At 40.2% G+C, this 18,238-nt stretch overlaps 1 protein-coding gene across 1 annotated transcript; it reads right to left on the bottom strand.

Moving 5' to 3' along the window:
- Window positions 1-7,064: 7,064 nt before the first annotated feature.
- Window positions 7,065-18,133, bottom strand: gnl1 (guanine nucleotide binding protein-like 1). The gene is made up of 12 exons (XM_037074943.1): window positions 17,912-18,133; window positions 16,858-17,005; window positions 16,161-16,297; window positions 15,886-16,037; window positions 14,166-14,237; window positions 13,126-13,318; window positions 12,830-12,928; window positions 12,515-12,697; window positions 11,617-11,795; window positions 11,109-11,295; window positions 9,899-10,039; window positions 7,065-9,769 (listed from the first exon to the last, which is right to left on the bottom strand). The coding sequence occupies exons 1-12, from the start codon at window positions 17,982-17,984 to the stop codon at window positions 9,504-9,506; spliced, it is 1,830 nt and encodes a 609-aa protein (XP_036930838.1). The 5' UTR covers window positions 17,985-18,133; the 3' UTR covers window positions 7,065-9,503.
- Between the last annotated feature and the right edge of the window lie 105 nt (window positions 18,134-18,238).

Genomic DNA, 18,238 nt, shown 5'->3' with positions numbered 1-18,238 from the left:
TCCCAGGGCCTGTGTCTGCATGTAAAGGGCTTATAGTTATAGCTACCCTTTAATTATTTTAATTAATATTCAAATTGGCCGAAGCTCAAGGGAGAAACAAAACTCAGCTAGTGCAGTGGAGTAATCTTGGACGCCATGCCCGAGGTCTGATCTGCCTCCCGTCTCCACTCCCTCCCTTTTGTCAAACTTTTCAGGCAGACTGTTGCTGGCTCCTTCCAGTGAGAGTGAATGCTGCGGCGGATTGGAAGGCGCTGAGGACGGGGCGGGCGGTTGGTCGGACGGGTGAGGAGGATGGCAGAGGGGGAGAGACTCAGAGGGGTGCGAATGAGTGCCATTGCAATGCAGTGAGAGGTGGTGCTAAAAATACCTATTGACACATGGGCTCTGACTCACAAACAGGGTCACAGACAAACACACAAGGCGGCGACTAAAGAGGTCTCATTCATGCACCAGCACACACACACATTCAGCACATGGGTGCAACAGTTAGAACGCAGATCACTCGAATTAAAGCTTTAAAACACCTCATCCCTCTGAGTTTGTGCTGTTGGAGAGCTCCATGTCAAACAGATAGAGGGCCCTTTTCCTCACTCAGACAACAAGTCCTCTGAACAAACAAACCCAGCTGCCATATTGTGACCCACTGCAGGAGGAAAATGGGAGAAAGCTGCTCTGTACACACGGTGCTGAATGCTCACTGTGGCAAACGCTGTGTCTGAGTTTACCTTGCGCTGACACACTGCTGAGACAGTTTACCGATCGCTGATCACCTGAAGAAAAGAGACGCCAGCGGTCGGATTTTCTCCCCCATTGTGCTCAGCTTTCAGAGCATCCAGTACAGATTAGTGTATTTTTTGCAGTCCACACATTTGGCTTGAGGGGAATTTTTAATCAGACTTGTGCTTTCAGTGGAGCACTGCACCATCAAATACCTCATTCAAAAGTTCACAAGTGGCCTTGACGAATCAGTGCAGGAGGAAGAAAGATGGAATGTTACAATTAACTCAAGTAATAAAATTAAGCACAATTTTATGGGAGGCCTGCTTATACTTCATTATTGCCTTTTTTGTTTTTTAATACTAATACTAATATATTAATAAAATATTAATACACTCAACAGGCTGAATATTGTACTTTTACTCCACTGCATTCATTTGATACCTTTAGTTAGTTGTTACTCCCAATCATCAGTCGCTATCAGATACTTTAACACTTTCACTCAAGTACTAGAGTAACTTTCACTTTTATCAAAGTCATGTTTGAACATGATGTCTTTACATTTACAAGTAAGAACAACTTTAGAGTACTTTTTACAATACTGTAAATATGTAAAAGTACCAGTGCAGAAGTACAGAATCATCATCAGCAAAATGTGTTTAAAGTTTCAAAGTAAAATGTGGGTGATATATTATGAGACAATATTTGATAATTGTTGACCCTTCATAATATAAAAAGTATTATACTGCTGTAGCTGGCCGAGGTAGAGCTGGCGACGACTTTATAAACTGTTCAGTAGTTTAATTTAGTGGTTCACAGTCCCAGTGCCAAGCCCCTCCACAGGGTCACATGGAAATCTAAGTAGTTGTGAGATGATTAATGGAGTTGGGAAGAAAGATATTACGTATAATTCTACCTTTGTGTTCACTGAACCTTTATTTAGATTAAAGAGAAGTATAGAGGAGAAATCTGCCTTTCGTCAAACTGCTTAACAAAGAGGGGGCCCCAACTGGACAGTTTTTTGAAAGGTGTCATTAGTCAGAAAGATTCAAACCTCAACAGAACATTGTATTTTATGAGCTCATGACATGTTAATCAAAGCAAATGAAAGAAAATGTACTGTATTTCAGCCTGAGAAGCAAAGGGCGTAAAATGGAATTATTCGAGCACCTCGAAATTGTATTTGCGTAAAACAACTGAGTAAATGTACTCAGTTACTTTCCACCCTTGCAGGTGATGGTAGTCGAGACCAGCATCATAAGAAGCTGAAGAGGACATCCAATCTTCGGGGCCGAGGCCTCGTCACCCCCCCCACAGCGCCGCCGGAGCCCTGGGACGTTGCCTGGAGGGACAACTGCCTGAGCTGTAAATCAGAGTGTGTTTGACCGTGTGTGGTCTCTGAATATAAGTGAAAAGTGTGTGACTCTAGCAGAACAGGGATTTCTACCACAACTACTTCCAAGATGCAAGGAGAAGGAAATTGTCCAAACAAGAGAGAAACTCTGATGACTGCCTGTCTGAGAGCGACTGCATGCAGGCTGATCTGAAATTTGTGTTTAAGACAGAAATCAACCCTCATCAGCAGTGGAAAACATTATACTTGAGTCCAAGTTTAAGGTATTTGTACTTTACTTGAGTGTTTTGGTTTGTCACTAAACACTCAACAGAGTAAGATGTATAAAAAAACATAGCAGGCAAACTCAGACCAAATTATCCAGTAGTTCACAAAATTGGTCCAAAAAGATAAATACAAATATGTGCAACAGAACTTTGTTTTTTTCTTCTTTCCCCTCACAATTATCATCTAACCATGATTTATTTAGGGACACTCTGGATAAAACTGCCTGACTCACTTTAAAGCAGCTCCACTTCACCCAGCTGCGACAGTAAATTGCTGCCTTTGCATTTTCACATCATCATTAACACTTTAATAATGTCATTTCAGTCACAGGGGACATTTTACAGATGTACAAGTGCTTTTGCTTTTGAAACTTAAAGTGCCTTTAGCTGGAAACACTTATACACCTGGTTGACTCACACTGGCTACCTATTACAGAATTCATTTTTTAAGGTTTTGCTGATTACTTTTAAATCCCTACATAGTCTGGCTGCAGATTACATTTCAGAACTCCTAACCCCTTATCCTGCTTCAAAACCCTTCAGATCAGAGATTCACATGTTGCTAACAGCTCTACAGTGCAGGTTTAAAATGAAAGGGGGATCATGCTTTTATGCTTCCAGCCTCAAAGTAATGGAACACACTCCCCCTTAAATATCAGATTAGCTGAGTTGGCACCTCAATTTAAAAAGCTTTTGAGAACACACCTGTACAGACAGGCGTTTGGATAATGTTTATTCAGAGGTTTCAGTGTTGCTCTTACACAGTTTGTTTTTATCGCTCTATGTCTTTACTACTATTTCTTTTATAGCTCTTGTATTCCCTGATATTACTGCATCTCATTTTGGTTTATTTTTCTATAAAATGCGAGATTTGCTATAGAGATAAGCTGTCTTGTTGTTGTTGTTGTTGTTATTGTTGTTGTTGTTGTTGTTGTTGTTGTTGTTGTTCTTCTTCTTCTTCTTCTTCTTCTTCTTCTTCTTCTTCTTCTTCTTCTTATTATTATTATTATTATTATTATTATTATGGTTGTTATTATTGGTAACACTCTATAATAAGGTAGACAACTATGGGAGTTGTGAGTAAGGAATGAATCAGAAATGCCTTGATAGTTAATGAATTGTTAATGAGTAATTCCTCAATTTGTATTTGTGAAGTGTTAGTATCTCATGATTACTTAATGATTCATTAATATAGTATCACCCCGCCTGTTTTCCAGTAACTCATTATCAACTATAACATCCTCAAATCACAGTTATTGGGGTATTACTCTGTAGCAATTAATTATCATTATTATCATTATGGGACTGCAGTATTGGCTGCCCACCTCTTCTTCGGTAATCCATCTGAACAATTCCACCACTGACCCGCCTAACACTTTGTGACCCACCTCCTCTGTAGGTGATAAAACTGAACATGGTTGTAATATCACATAACACGTTACTGCACTCACACACACACACACACACACACGCACACACACTGTAAACACCAGAAATGAGAAGCCTGTGCACAATCAGCTCGGTGCACCTGACTATTAAGTGCAGCACCGTCTCACACTAGTGCTGGCTTTGATAGCCCTCTAGTGACCACAGAGGTGTACCTGCCAGCTGAGATATAGAACTATAATTTACTATAATGAGACTTGGTGCAGTTCGGTTGTTTCTATAAAGCCAACAGGGAGATTTGATTTTCAGTTTTTGTCCTTAAATGAAGCCCTGAAACACTCGTTGCACTTCCCATTCACTCTCCATCTCACCTGTGTGTGTGTGTGTGTGTGTGAGAATGTGTGTGTCCATAGTGCCCAGGGGAGCACATAAAACCAGACTAATGAATTTCTTTGCTCTGCTTATGCTCTGGCTCTCATATGAAACCAATTCATTACTCCGTGGTCTCACCCACATGTTGGCGGGGGTCACACAGGGAGCAACAGCAGGGCAAATAAGAGAGAAAGAGGAGGGAGGAAGAGGTCAAGAGTCGCCACAACAACTGGCTTGCGTCATGAGAAAGCTTTCCGAGGAGTAAAAGGAAAAAAAAAGGAAAGATCAAATTTAAACCACATGGGCATTAAAAGGCGTGACTGATGCTGGCAGCTAAGATATTTAGCACAGCAGAATTTAATTAACAGTTTTGAAATTTATGGTGTCATGCTCCAGTAAATCTTGGTCCTTTGTCTGGCTGTAATTACTGCCATACAGGTTTGAGGGCCACAACATAGTTTGAGCTCGAGCTCGGGAAATTAAGCAGCTCATGGCTCCGGCTGCAAAATCGGAAACAATTCTAGATGATTCCTCTTTTCCCCCCTCAGAGTTTATCTAGTCAGCAAATAGCATCTCTGAGTACCGCACAAGTTGGCACTGGATCCAAATTATGCAAGTTGAGGGGATTTCCACCCACTTCCATTGCGTAAATAATGATTATGGCAGTCCTCAGTGGTGATTATCATCACGCCGTCTCAGCTCGCTCATGAACGGTGCCCACTGGGTCACGATAAACATAATGAGATAATAGCCGCAACCAGATTTACTCTGACAGGAGGACTGGAGAGGTGTCAAGAACGTGACTAGATTGACAGACACTGTCAATACAGTCACCCCATAATGAGGTTGACGAACAGCACTCAAGTGAGACATAAATCTCAAGGATTTGCTTCACATTTTTAACACATGACCACAGAAATCATTTTATTAGAAGCTGGGAGAGGTGATAATTTATTCCACATGCTCCACAGTTAATAAATGCGGTGGAGCAGCGGACAACGCTCAGGGTTATGTTGTATTGTCAGAGCAGCTCTCCTCTTCCCATGCAGATCCTGTTTTATTAAATATAGTCATGTAAGACAGGCAGTGGCTTTGAAATGAAAATTGGAAGTGCTTCGATAAACAAACACCATCATAACAAGAGCAGGCTCACAGCCCAACTTCAGTGTCTTCTCAAGAGCCTGTCGATACTGTTCTGCTCCCTTGAGGAGATCAGACGCCTCTTGAGAGAGCAAATAAATCGCATGCCGTTTGTTTCAAGCAGTGCTATTAGTAGAATCTGTGATTCATTCTCAGTGGTGTTGCAGAAGATAGTAGGCCTCAATCATGCCTGTCTGCAGGCGGGGTCAAAGGGTACATGATCAGTAGTCTCCGGTTCACTGAAGAAGAGATGAGCGGACGTCTGTTTATCAACGCCACCAAGGAAATTGTGTTTCTCACCCGGGTCTATTTGTTTATTGGATTGTCAGCAATATTGCACAAAAACAACAAAAGAGATTTCCCCGAAATGAAGATTGAGGATGGGTCTTAGCCCTGAAAAGACCCTGTTAAAGTTTTGTGCAGATTATTATTTTTTCCACTAATTTCTGATAAAGCACGGATCTTGACGAAACAAAAATCAGTCGTAATTAAGAGTCTGATGTCTTTAAGTACAATTTGACATGCAGGAGTTTTTAATTCAGATTTCGACATTTATCCAAATTAGCATATTTAGCATAATATTAGCTGTACTAATATTATACTGTAATAATGAGGAAAATATGTAGTACAAAAAATCAGTATCTTAATGTAAGAAAAGTTTCACTGTGATATCTGTCAGATCAAACTTTTCACTCTGCATAATTTCTGGTGTAAAACTCTATGGAAGTTTACAAAACACATCTCGAAAGGCTGTATTCCTCAAGTGAGTTTTTTCGCACACGCAGTCTATATACACTTTCATATACCATATACCATTTATAACCTAATCCATTCAAGAACTGACTACTAATTTTCTTAAGACGCAATCGTCACTTTAGCTGCTGAGCTAAATGTGTTGGCACATCACACATTGTCTGAAATGGGTGCGAGAGTTAACAGCATGTTAAAGGTATAAATAATGTATTTTCAAATCAATTTGGGATCTTGGGGCTTCCAGAGACGTGGATTACGCTGTATGGAGCTAAGCCCCTATCTTCTTGTGTTGTTTGGGACCAAGCTGCAGCGCTGTTCTGCTGCGAAGCTCCAGAAACGTTTAATGGACTACAAAATTTTGGGGGAACTTCTCCTTTAATACTGGACTCTTCCATTTGATTATATCTGCCGCACAGATCTGGTTACAGTCCATTCTATAATGGGAGAAAAGGCATGTGCACAAATTATATAATTAGTTTTAAGAGAACTCAAGTTTGCAAATGGCTAAAATTCTACCTTAATGATTTTATGGTTGGCTACATTTTATTTCATTTCATGCTTTCAGCTTCAACTCTCCCCCATCTGGAACTTTACTGATAAAGCAGTTCGGGGGGACTTTAATTAGATACGAGTACAGTGCAGCTGATCGTTACTATCAGTAAATCTTGACGCAGTAATTATCTCTCTCAGGAAGTCCCCTGCCTAATTAAAGGACAACTTTAACCATAAAGCACAAACATCTCCACAAGAATGCATTCATAACTTTGTGTCTGTTTGGCAGCCAGGCAGAATACGAAGTGTAATTATTTTGACAAGGCTCATCCAAACATGTCCCAGCTGTCCATTTTGATCACAGATTTCCACTAAAATGTTGTCTAATCATTTTGAAGTTCCCACATCATTTAAGTGGGAGTTGGCAGGGTGTCTCTTTTTAATAAAACAAGAAGTGATTAGAGGGTTCGCCATTAAAAGATATTTTCTGATAACATATTTTAATCATCTACATGAGTTATCAAACATAGCGATTATATCAAAGATGTCTTTAAAGATAAAAGAAAAAATGTCATAGACACTAATACGGTTTAGAGGATTAATTATTCTTTTATTGCAGAAAGCAGTCCAGTCATCAGTAGGCATACTAGGAATGAAATGAGGAATGCAGCAAATAGCCTTCACACACCTCAAGCCTTCACGCTACTCTCCAGACGCTGACAGTTTTCAAACTTCCAAAAAACAACTAAAACATAATTCCACATCAACACAACTAAAAGTCTGTTGCATGTCTAACAGCATGGTAGTGTTGTGTAACTGCTTTTAACTGTACCGGTGGTAGAAATGACTGCATGTGGCTGCAGTGTGATGTATTACACAGTAACACAGCACTCTGCTGTAGAGCTCCCTCAGTGAACACATGGATGAGGTCAGACTACAGCACGCAATAATACAGCACTCAGGATTGGAGCGGGGCCTTCGCACATCACAGAGAAAGAGAGAGAGGCCAGAAAGAGATGAAATGTCAGTTGTTGTTGTTCAACAGACTGTTTGATGAAAACATGGCGGTCACAAATGTTAAGAATTGTCTGCAGCCGAGTCCTAACAGCTTTGCATGATCTGACCTTGAGATTGAGTGAAGTGTCATAAAACCAGCATCAGAGGACAGATGGAGTGTGTAATGTTATTTATAATGATGGACAGATGGAAGCCAAGATGGCCAGTCTCTCTTTCTGTGTGGTTAAAGGAATAATTCGACATTTGGCGAATACACTTCAGAGATCAGTGTACAGAAAATATGAGGATTCAGCCAGCTGGTGGTTAGCTTAAGCTTAGCATAAAGATTGGAAAGAGGAGAAGAGCTAACTTGGTTCTGTCCAACAGCATGAACCTTTAAAACTCACGTAAGCAAGAGATCTTTTAAAGATGGGCTCTGTTTTTGCATATTTTGGTGTCTAAAAGACTAAAAGGTACAAAAGGTTTTGGAACTGGTCCAGTAAATTGCCTGAACGAGCTGTAAAGGCAACAATGTAAAACAATGGGCCAACCAAAGCCATCGAAGGACATCCACTTTAGGTGTTTTGCTGCCAATAGGTTCTAATTTTTCATTCTCTTCAAAGCCACCAGACAGCATTGAAAAATACAGTTATTTGACCTTGCAGAACTCAGTAGTTGCTGAACTCCCACTGCCTGCATTGGTAAGTTTTTTGTGCTGTTGGTTGACTTTTTTTGTTTTGACGTTATATCAAATCAAAGTTTTAAAGTCATTGGTCATTTAGACTCCAAAAATACTAAAACTGGATACGGGATACAATGTTGTAATTATTCATCTTCATGTTTGTGTTGCCGTTGTACAGATACAGGCTAGCTGTTTCGTCTTGTCTCTCCTACTCTTCATGCTACACTCCAGCATAATATTTACCATAGATGACACTGTGGCGTCCATCTTCTCATCACAACTTTCAGAAAGGAAGCAAATAATTGTACTGTACTTTCCAAAATGTTGAACTATTCCTGTGACAGATTTTTAAGCCGTCTCTGTTGGCTTAAACCTACTCATCTTTTAGCATATAAACTTGCTTAACTAGTGTAGTCAAAATCCTGCACTAAATATTGTTGATCTCCATCTGTATTGAGGGATCAGTTTTGTAGTAGTTAAAACACTACAGGTTAAATTCCTGAAACAGCCTTGTCCAGCAATAAAGGGTTCAATTACCCTTCCCTCCCCATTTTATATTTAATTTCCTGCTGACTGTGTAGAATCACACCAAAAAAATATAACTCTCAGATACATTATAACTCAAGTCAAAACCCCAGTTTAGATAAATGAACCTCCAACAGAGCTGCAATTCTGCTAACGGCAAAACTGTGTGTAAAATACTGGTTTGATTCATTCTACTTTAATGGTTTAATATATCTTATATAACATCCCACACCCTTTAGGAAAAGTTGTGAGAATTGATGGTCTATAAAGAAGATTTAGAGCCACATTCTTAAATCTTCAGCTGCTCTGAGAGCTAAAGGGTGGCTCCAGTGAATGACATCATATTGACAGTGCTTCTGATTTGTTTCATCATTCTTTCCTGAACTTTGGCATCACAGCTGCGAAGTCACTTATCAATAAAGATATTGAGTACCAGTTGATTATTCCAGGCTCAGGGAAGTTATTTTGTTCAACTGCATGCAAAAAAAGGGGGAGCGAGGGAGATTAAATCAAATCAAACCAAACCCGTTCCTGGAAGCAACACTAAAGAATAAGCTTCATGGATGAACAAGCAGAGCAGAGGCACAGCATGGAATACATGAATATGCTCTGTATATAATAGGGAGAAGGAAATGGGCTCAATGACTTGGAAGGGATCATGTCATGTCATGTCATGTCATGAGGAGTGGAGGAGCGAGAATAAATGAGAAGGAATGCAGATCTAGGAAAAAAAGGGAATGAAAAGTGCACTGGGGTAATCAGGGCAAAGTCAGGGGAAAGGAACAGCTCATGTATTCCTGCTCCTCTTTCCCCCCGGTTATCACTCGCACTCATTTTCCCGAAGGACATTGTACATGTTGACAGTAAAGCCAGATGGCTTGTCGTCCTTCCGGCTGGGACGTCCAAACCCCTCATCTTCATCATCTCCATCCTCATCGTCGTCTGCATCCCGGTCTCTCTCTTCCTCGGGCTCGGTGCTGGACTCCCCGTCGTCGTCATCGTCCCTCTCTCCTGCTCCTTCCTCCTCTGTCATCCTTCCTTGAAGAGCCATGATCTCCGGCAAGTCTGGGTGATTTTCCCAATGCTCTGCAGACCATAAATCAATAAATAAATGACAAATAATGCCAGAAATAAATATATTCCACCCACCTGCAGTTCTAGCTTTTCAAATACACTTTGAGCTGAAATGATGAGTCATGAAAGAGCCACTTTTACCTCTCAGGCAGCTGTAGCCAGTTGGTCTCAGGCAGAGGCACAATCTGCCATCAATTGCCAACCTCAGGAGACTGTTAGCTGCACGGTAAACATCGTTACGAGCTGCTTTTGCTGTCTTATAGCCTCTCCTCTCTGCCCATGCTGAAGGAACATAACGAGATGGAGAGGGCGGGAGCATTTTAAAGACAACAATAAACAAGAGACAAAATAAGACAGGTCTATTAAAATGAACAACTAATTGTTCATTGATTGCAGTGATCAAAGTCAGCAGGTGTAGAGCAACTTTTCAACATTGTAAATAAATGAATACATCCTATTGCTATGTTCAAGGGTTGTCCTACACCTACTGCCTTTCTTACAATCAAACTAAATAATGTAACCTGGTGTGTGTGAGTGTGTGTGTGTAAAAACATTGAATGTTCTGGCTTTCTCAAATTGACTGCGACATTATTTCTGCAGTTAATTACTTGAGCAGAATTTAGCTAACTAAGAGATCATAACCATCCACCATATTGATTTACATTCTGAAATAGCCATTACATTTAGCCATAATTAACATATATTAATTAGCCTTTAGCTCAGCTATCACACATATTGATTTACCATGATTAAGTTAAAAGCTAATGTTAACGTTCTCTTGGTCCTGGATGTTTAGATTGGATGCTTTCTGCTGAGATGCTGTAGGAGATTCTGTAGGAGATGCTGTAGGTGCCTGGCCTACTCTGGTAGGCCAGGCACAAACTTTAGACAATTTATGTAGTTTATTTTCTGGCTTGTCTCTTCTCAAAACCCCTCAGTATTTTCTCTCCCATTTTGCAATCTACACCATTAAATAGCATCTTCTTTATGTCATGTGTCCACAGCCTAGCACAGTGTCCCACAGTAATAATCATCTGTACAACAACGCTGTGTACAGTCAGTCAAGTTTATACAAGTCACTGTGACTTGCAAGATGACTTGCAACTTAACTTGACAGAAAATTAATGGCTTGAGACTTGACTTGGAAGTAAAAGACCACCTGTGTCTGTGTTAACTTAATTTTGTTTGACTGTCAGTGTTTCACTCTTTAAAAGTGACAGGGAGGGATTTTTTCATTTTTGATTGAGAAGAAATTAGGCTCATAATCAGATACTGAAGATAAGACTGCAGTTTCTGAAGTGACCTGACTTGAGACTTGGGCCAAAAGCTTTCAGACATAATTGTGGCTTACCCTCACACACATCCCAGGCAGTCCAGCTGAGCTCTTCAGATCCCTGGTTTCCTAGGTGCGGATTGCCATCCTGCAAACTGGGATGTTTGAGCTTCAGCACAGAGAGGAAAGGCGTTCTTTCGCACAGATAACCAACTGAGCTGTAAGGCTCCTGCAGCTGAGACACGGGGTAGATGCCTGCCAGAATCTAGAAAAGACAAAACAAAAGCAAATGTAAAAACAAGAGGAAGAAAAAGATCACTAAGATAAATCAAAGCAGACTCAATGTGAAAATGGCAAGATAGTATCAAAAAAACTGTTTACAAAGATGAGAAGCCATCACACAAAACAACCCTGGCATTCATCAAGAGCCTTTGAAGGATAACAGAAGGGAATGTATAAAATCAATAATCCATTTTCCCAAAGGAATGTGAGCGCATTTTCAATACAATTAACTTTCTATGGGGCCTAAACAGACAATAAAACTCAAAAGTCACATCTGCTCTGAAGCAAATAAAAGAGAGCTTACCTGCAGCTGTTTGTCGACACGGGAGGGGAAAACCAGTCCGGGGCAGTCGCAGAGTTTCACTGTCTGGGTGAGGTAGTAGGTCTGGAAGTATTTGGTGTGGCCTGGGGTCCGAGATACACTAACCACCTTCCTGCCCACCAGGCTGTTAATAACAGATGACTTGCCAACATTAGGAAAACCTGGGGGAAGAAAGAGAATCTGTCTTTAATATCTACAAATTATGTTCCTAATTTGGTTTTATGATGCTAGCCTGAAATTGCCCAGTGCCCCCCCCCTGTTTTTCAATTAATTTTGATTGTGACGCCTTTTGACTGGAAGACAGGATATGATTCACTTTATATTGATTTTATTCATATTATAATCAGATGAAATTACTGTGGATATGAAAATGAATAACATTCAACAGGTAAAAAGAGTAAAAGGAAAAGGAGGACCATGTTTTCTTTCCTAATCACATTAAATCATCAAACTCTGGGGGCGCTGCTCTGCTGGCGAACCGTGACAGTCAGCTTCTTAACAAACATAACCCCCGATAACCCCCCCCTCGCTTGGAAGAACTGGCCCTGTTGTGCTGTGTTTTTTTATATTATTGTCTTGTTCTGTATATTACTGTCTTGACTGACCTGAGCAAAATGAATTTCCTTAATGGACAATAAAGTACATCTATCTATCTAAAATGAAAAAAATATTGAGGTCCCTGATAAGCTTTGAATCATAAAGTGATTACTGATGCAATTATCCTTATCGAGTCAAGTAAAAACAACTCCAAAAAAAAAAAGACTTCAATCAGAATTCGCAGTTGAGAAGTTACTTAGAACTACTTGTTTTTCAAGATTTTGTTTTGGAAACATCCTCAGAAAGTTCCACTCAATCTGGCTACATGGTTCACTTCTCTTACCTATGCAGCCCAGTGTGAGAACCCCATCTTTGTAAAGCTCCTGGGATGGGCTGCTCATCTCCATAGCACTGTCACTTTGATGCTCAATCAGCACTGACTCGGCTCCATCATCTGGACGATCACCATCTAGTTGCTCAGCAACAGCATCTCTCTGAATCTTCTGCTCCCAGCTGGATAGGTCAACTACGGAAACAAGAAGTATCACTTACAAGGACCAAAATAAATGTGCATCAAGTTCACTGAGTAGACAAATGGCTAACATGCCTGCGTTATCACAGCCTAATTATGCGAGGGAAATAGCAAACAGACACCTACCTCTGCCTGCTGTGATCTCTTGGCATGCCTTCAGGATCTCAAGAGGACCTCCAGCTTGACTCCAGCCAGCCTTCTTCCTCATCCTCTTCTTCTGGAGCACTACAAACCAGCAGAGAGACAGACAGGCAGACAGACATGTAGTTATTCTCACTGCAACAAGAGCCAATCAGGTTATTCTGGTGATATTGCACATCAGTAAATCCACTGAGTGGCAGGTTTATTTACATTTTATTTGTACTCCGTACTCTTCTTATCCTCCCAGTTTCCCACCCTATCCTTATTCTCCCTCTACTTACGTGTGCTGTAGGGCTGTCCAGGGTGAGAGGTGAAGCACACTATCTGCAGGTGCGGGAACTGGGAGGTCATGTAGTGTTTCCAGGCAATCACCAGTGGGGGAGGACACAGGTCGGCCTTGTTTAACACCAGGACCACCTGCTTCTGCAGATCTCCTGTGATGTAGTGGTATAGGGCTGGAGGGAACTGCAGCACCTGGGTAGGTTTACATGAGGGTAAAAGTATTAATTATGGCCTATTCAAGAAGTAAACCACAAGATCATGTCCTTATTAATAGGAACAAGATGGCTTGTGCTAGTACTGGAAACTCTAAATGGAGAGTAGGAATTCACTTCATCTAGCAAGTACATCTGGCTCGTTAGAGGTTTGAATAAGTATGTCAGGAGCTTGTGTCTTATAATTAGAACCAAAAAAACTGGGTTTAATTTTAACTTGGAATCTAATGACACCAGCAAATCTTGAGCACAGCATAACGTTAAATGAAGCCGTTTCCTCTGAGTTTATCAACAACACCACGACAATATTGCAAGATTTAATAAGACACTAATGAAGGAAACCCAATGTTCAATATAAAATACTGTAGGTCAAAGTGCTCGACTGAACTGCTGCTTTGAGGGTCAAATTTATCCATACACAATATACCAACATTTCATTTGTGGTTCAAGAATGAATGCAAGAATGTCTTATAATTAAATTTAAAAAGGGACAGAAACAGTCAAATTAAAGTAGGGGTTACAAGTAGTATAATCAGGTGGTATACCTTTCTCCAAAACTCTATTTTCTTTTTTTCCCCTTACCGAATCTTGCATTTCATCAATGTTATCATGATTTATTTTTATTCTAATATACAGCATCCCTTATAGCCTAGACAACTATTTTAAGTGACCAAATTGCCAAACAAAAACACTATACATTTGAAAATGTCTACAGTAAATAAATTGACAATAATAAACAGCATGTCAGCCATTCAGATGGACATTGACTGTGTCTCCATCTAGTGGCCGGATCCATCCTGTAGGCTTTTGCTGACAAGGTCACCTACCGGGTGCCTGATGTCCACGATGAGCAGGATGATGTCTGACATCTCCAGCACTCTCCATAGCTGCCTCCATGTCTACAGTAAAGATTACAGGAGAGAGATGTAGGTTGGGTTTAATACTGTAAGTTGTAAAATGGTTTCTGTTGTTATTCAGCATAATTTATTGGGAAACAAGTGTAAAAGATTTTAAACTACTTTAAGCTGATATCTATAATTCTGTTTCATAACATGCCCCATTTTAATAGACTGTATGAATGTGAGGCTGGGCTAAAATAACAATAAATTCTGGGTGGATAAGTGGTGACTGATTTGCAATTGCAGCAAACGTTTTCTTGCCGCAGCTATTTTTAGCCGAAACTGTACAATTTAAAGATGTATATGTAAACAGTGTTTTCCCAAGTTTCTTCTGTGCTGCTCTGCTGATGTCTTAAATAAACCAAATAAACCCAACAGCAACATCTCAATGCCAGTCCGACTAAATACCAAACTCAAGCTATCATCTTCTTTAGCCTGTGACCCAATATGAAAAAATAAAATTAATTTATATGTAACCTACGTAACATTGGGGTCTTTCCCCCAAATGTTATCATAAACAAACATTGTGATTGGTTTTCTCTTATAAAAATAATATCGAGTCTAAATTGCAAAACAACCTGTTCAAACAGCAGGTTTTTCATATATGTTTTATTTTTCCATCACAATTATTCCTCAGCTCCACTTAAAAAGCCATCATCTCTAGATTACTGAGAGTCACTTATCGCACCACCAGCTGCTCAATGCCTGCTTCTGCTGTAATGTTCCTCCTGAGCTCAGCCCACGCTTTGAAATTAAATGATCTGCAGGGTTTTTGATTTTGAAAAACAGCGTTAGCATTTTCACAGCCAGTACAAAAGACAGCAACATCACTGCATGCAAGATACTGTGGTACTTTGTTCCCAGTAGAAAATACCAGACAATAGGCAGGTGTGTCAAAATATACCTGCAAATCCCTGCATGAGTCAACTTTACCACAATGAAATATTCAGTTCATGATACATCATGGCAACTCAATAATAAGCAGGATTACTTCATCTGCTGTCAAATGGTTTGACGGAATTCTTTAAAACTATTTATGACTACTTATCCGGTTTGAGCAGAAAATGTCCAGGCAGTCTGAGCTTTTAAGACTCTCTTTTAATTTCTTTTGACATAATGGCTACATGATAAACTTCCCTCTCAACTGAGGGAACCAAATAGTATTGAGGGGAAAGAGGATCAAAAGCCATTGTGTGCTCCAGATAAGGTTAATAAATTGAGTATTCCTGGTTCACCAGGAAATTGGTGAAGTCTGACCTGTATTTCTTTACCTGCTGGGCAATTTATAACAAAGAATGGATTTCATTTTGATTCCAGGCAACGACAAACAAGAATAGGTTATATGTACGGGGGAATTAAATATACCGTAGTGATTACAATGTTTATGGCAATTTGCAAAATTCCAGCAATATCCACCAATGATCTCGGAAGGTTTCACCTTTGTCTGAGTTAGTTTAGGCTGCCAAGAAAAGGTTGAAACAAAAAATTGCGTTACGTTATTCACCAGGCAGCACTATTCCCCACATGTGGTGCCAAATTGTTTGATTTATCAAAACAAAATTAGATTCAAAATCAATTAAAGACAACAAGTTTCGGCTCCAGAGAGGGCAATTTCATTTATGAAAAAGCCATTAAGTGTATCGATTACCTCTAGATTGTGTTCAAAGTGGCTGAGAGACCCAGGTGGGTTTCTGGAGCTCAGGTCATCCAGGTAATCTCTGTACGACTTCTCCTCTTTCCTCAACAGGCTCTCTCGTGTCATCTCATAATTCCAGGACGGCCGTCGTGGGAAACCAAGACCTGGCAGTGAATAATCAAGTTTAAGCATGTCAAGCAGTGTGACCCACTCCATTAACCTACTCCGCTCATCTGTTTGCCTTATTTTGAGACTGTCATGTGGGAAGCATTAAAAAACAGCCAGACCTTTCTCTGAGGGGTAGATGTCATTGATGTTGATCTCAAGTTCCTTGTCCGAGACGTGCTGCAGGACCTTCTCCCTGGCCAGCTTCTTCCTCTTTTCCACCTCTTCTTTACTCTCTTTCTCAAAGTGCAGTCGGAACCTAAGTAGAGGATTGCGACAGGGGTGTCAATAGGGCTACTTCACATACTTTCTAGGTACTGTGGTGTTAAAAACCTCAAATGTACGTATCAAATCTTTTTAAAAATATGCAAACCGTTTTAATTCCGGTTGAAAAATATGAGGACTACTGGATATCTTTGTAGAATTTGGTAATTACAAAATAATTTATCACTAAAATGGGTTTAAATTGTATTATTACATATTAAGAATTCATAAGCACATCAGACTATGGAATCTGGAGAGGTACGTGGACCTCAGACCAATATCTGATAAGTTCAATATTGGCACCAAATGCCGATACTTGATCAAATTGCTCCCACTCTAGCTTTGACATATTGCTCAAATAATTTATCATAGAGTAGACACTTTTTTGCTGGTTAAAACATTCTGCTGCTGTTCCAGGCATTACATTTATGTAACCCTGAATATCAAATAACAGACACTCTGTGTAGTGTGTTTTTGTCTCAGCAGAATTATACATCTTTCAAATTCCCATTCTTTTAATGAAAGTGAGTATGAGTAATAATACTGACAACTCACCTGTTGGGGTCATATCTACCTTCTCTGTTGAAGGGCTGCTGATTTAATCTCCTAATATCAGTAGTCTCACTGTCTGACGTGTCCGACTGTCGCTCTCCTCCTCGCTCCACACTGGCATTGCGGCTGCTGGGCCCAGAACCTGTGTCACCTGGAGGTCAGGGGCAATTGTCAGGGATTAATTACAGTCAAACACAGACATGGATCATGTGCTAATCAGCTTTATTGAATCCAATGCTGAGATCTACGTTTCACTCATGTTGGCTGTTGCACATCTCAATATGCTTCTACTCAGATGCCCTCTCTCATGTCCCAGTCTAGAAGGCTTCATATTACTTCTTGATGACGAATCTACATTCACCCTGCAATGGCCTCTTTCGCTGAAGAAGTTATTAACAGACGACTATGAAAATCAATTTCCTTTGAAGTTATGTTGCAGTTGTACCCAGAATGACCCAGATGCTACAGAAGTTGTTGAGTCCTAAAGGGGGTCGAATGAATATTAAAGCAATTCTACGATCTCTCCTCCATTTGGTTGCAATTTTAACAGTTGTTTGGAGGATGAAATTATGTCTGATGTCTTTTTCCTGAGCTCATTATTAGTAGTATTATGTTATACATCAAGCTCATAGAAATCTTTGAGCCAACATGTAATCGCTATTAAACGCCGTTTTGAAATTGATCTGCAGGTGGCCTAACACTACCCCCCAGTCTGAGTTAATCTGGCAGTCGTTCTTTCATCATCAGGGGCTAAAAATCAAACATGTCTGCGATTTTCACGCTTCTGTAACACATGCGCAAACCTGTGCAGTTGATTTATTTACAAGTTCACAGGCAAGTTATATCACTATATTGTTATTACAGCTAGCTTACAGACAACATGGCAGTTATTTAGCAGGCTAGCTATACAAGTGGTACTTGAAAATCTGACTTAAAACAACACAGCACAGACACCAGCACAACTATTCGTGCCCCGCACGCATAATTAGCTGTGGAGCACGAACCGTTAGCTAACTGCTAGCGCTAGCATAGCAACGCTAACGACCACTGTAGTTACCTCTCTTCCTCTCCCGTTTGACTTGTAGCTGTTTCTTCTTCTGTTTGTTGCTAAATGGCTTTTTCCGGGGCATACTTAAAAATGCGTTGTTTAATATATAGAGCTATGTACTGTGTATTGCTACCCTCAGCTTTCTAATTGACGTTATTTACATGGGTGAAGTTTCTCGACTCCTACACTTTTCAGTGACGCCATATCCACTGCAGACTGCAGAGAATGGCGGACGAAACCACATTTAAGTGTTTTCAAAATCGCAAAATTGGCTTACGATAATTTTGATCTTTTTTGGTATCAATTGAAGTCGAGTAAAGGGCCCCATTCCAAGTA

This window comes from Acanthopagrus latus, chromosome 17, assembly GCF_904848185.1.
Source record: "Acanthopagrus latus isolate v.2019 chromosome 17, fAcaLat1.1, whole genome shotgun sequence".
Taxonomy (NCBI): Eukaryota; Metazoa; Chordata; class Actinopteri; order Spariformes; family Sparidae; genus Acanthopagrus; species Acanthopagrus latus.
This window is presented reverse-complemented; position numbering and strand designations above follow the sequence as displayed.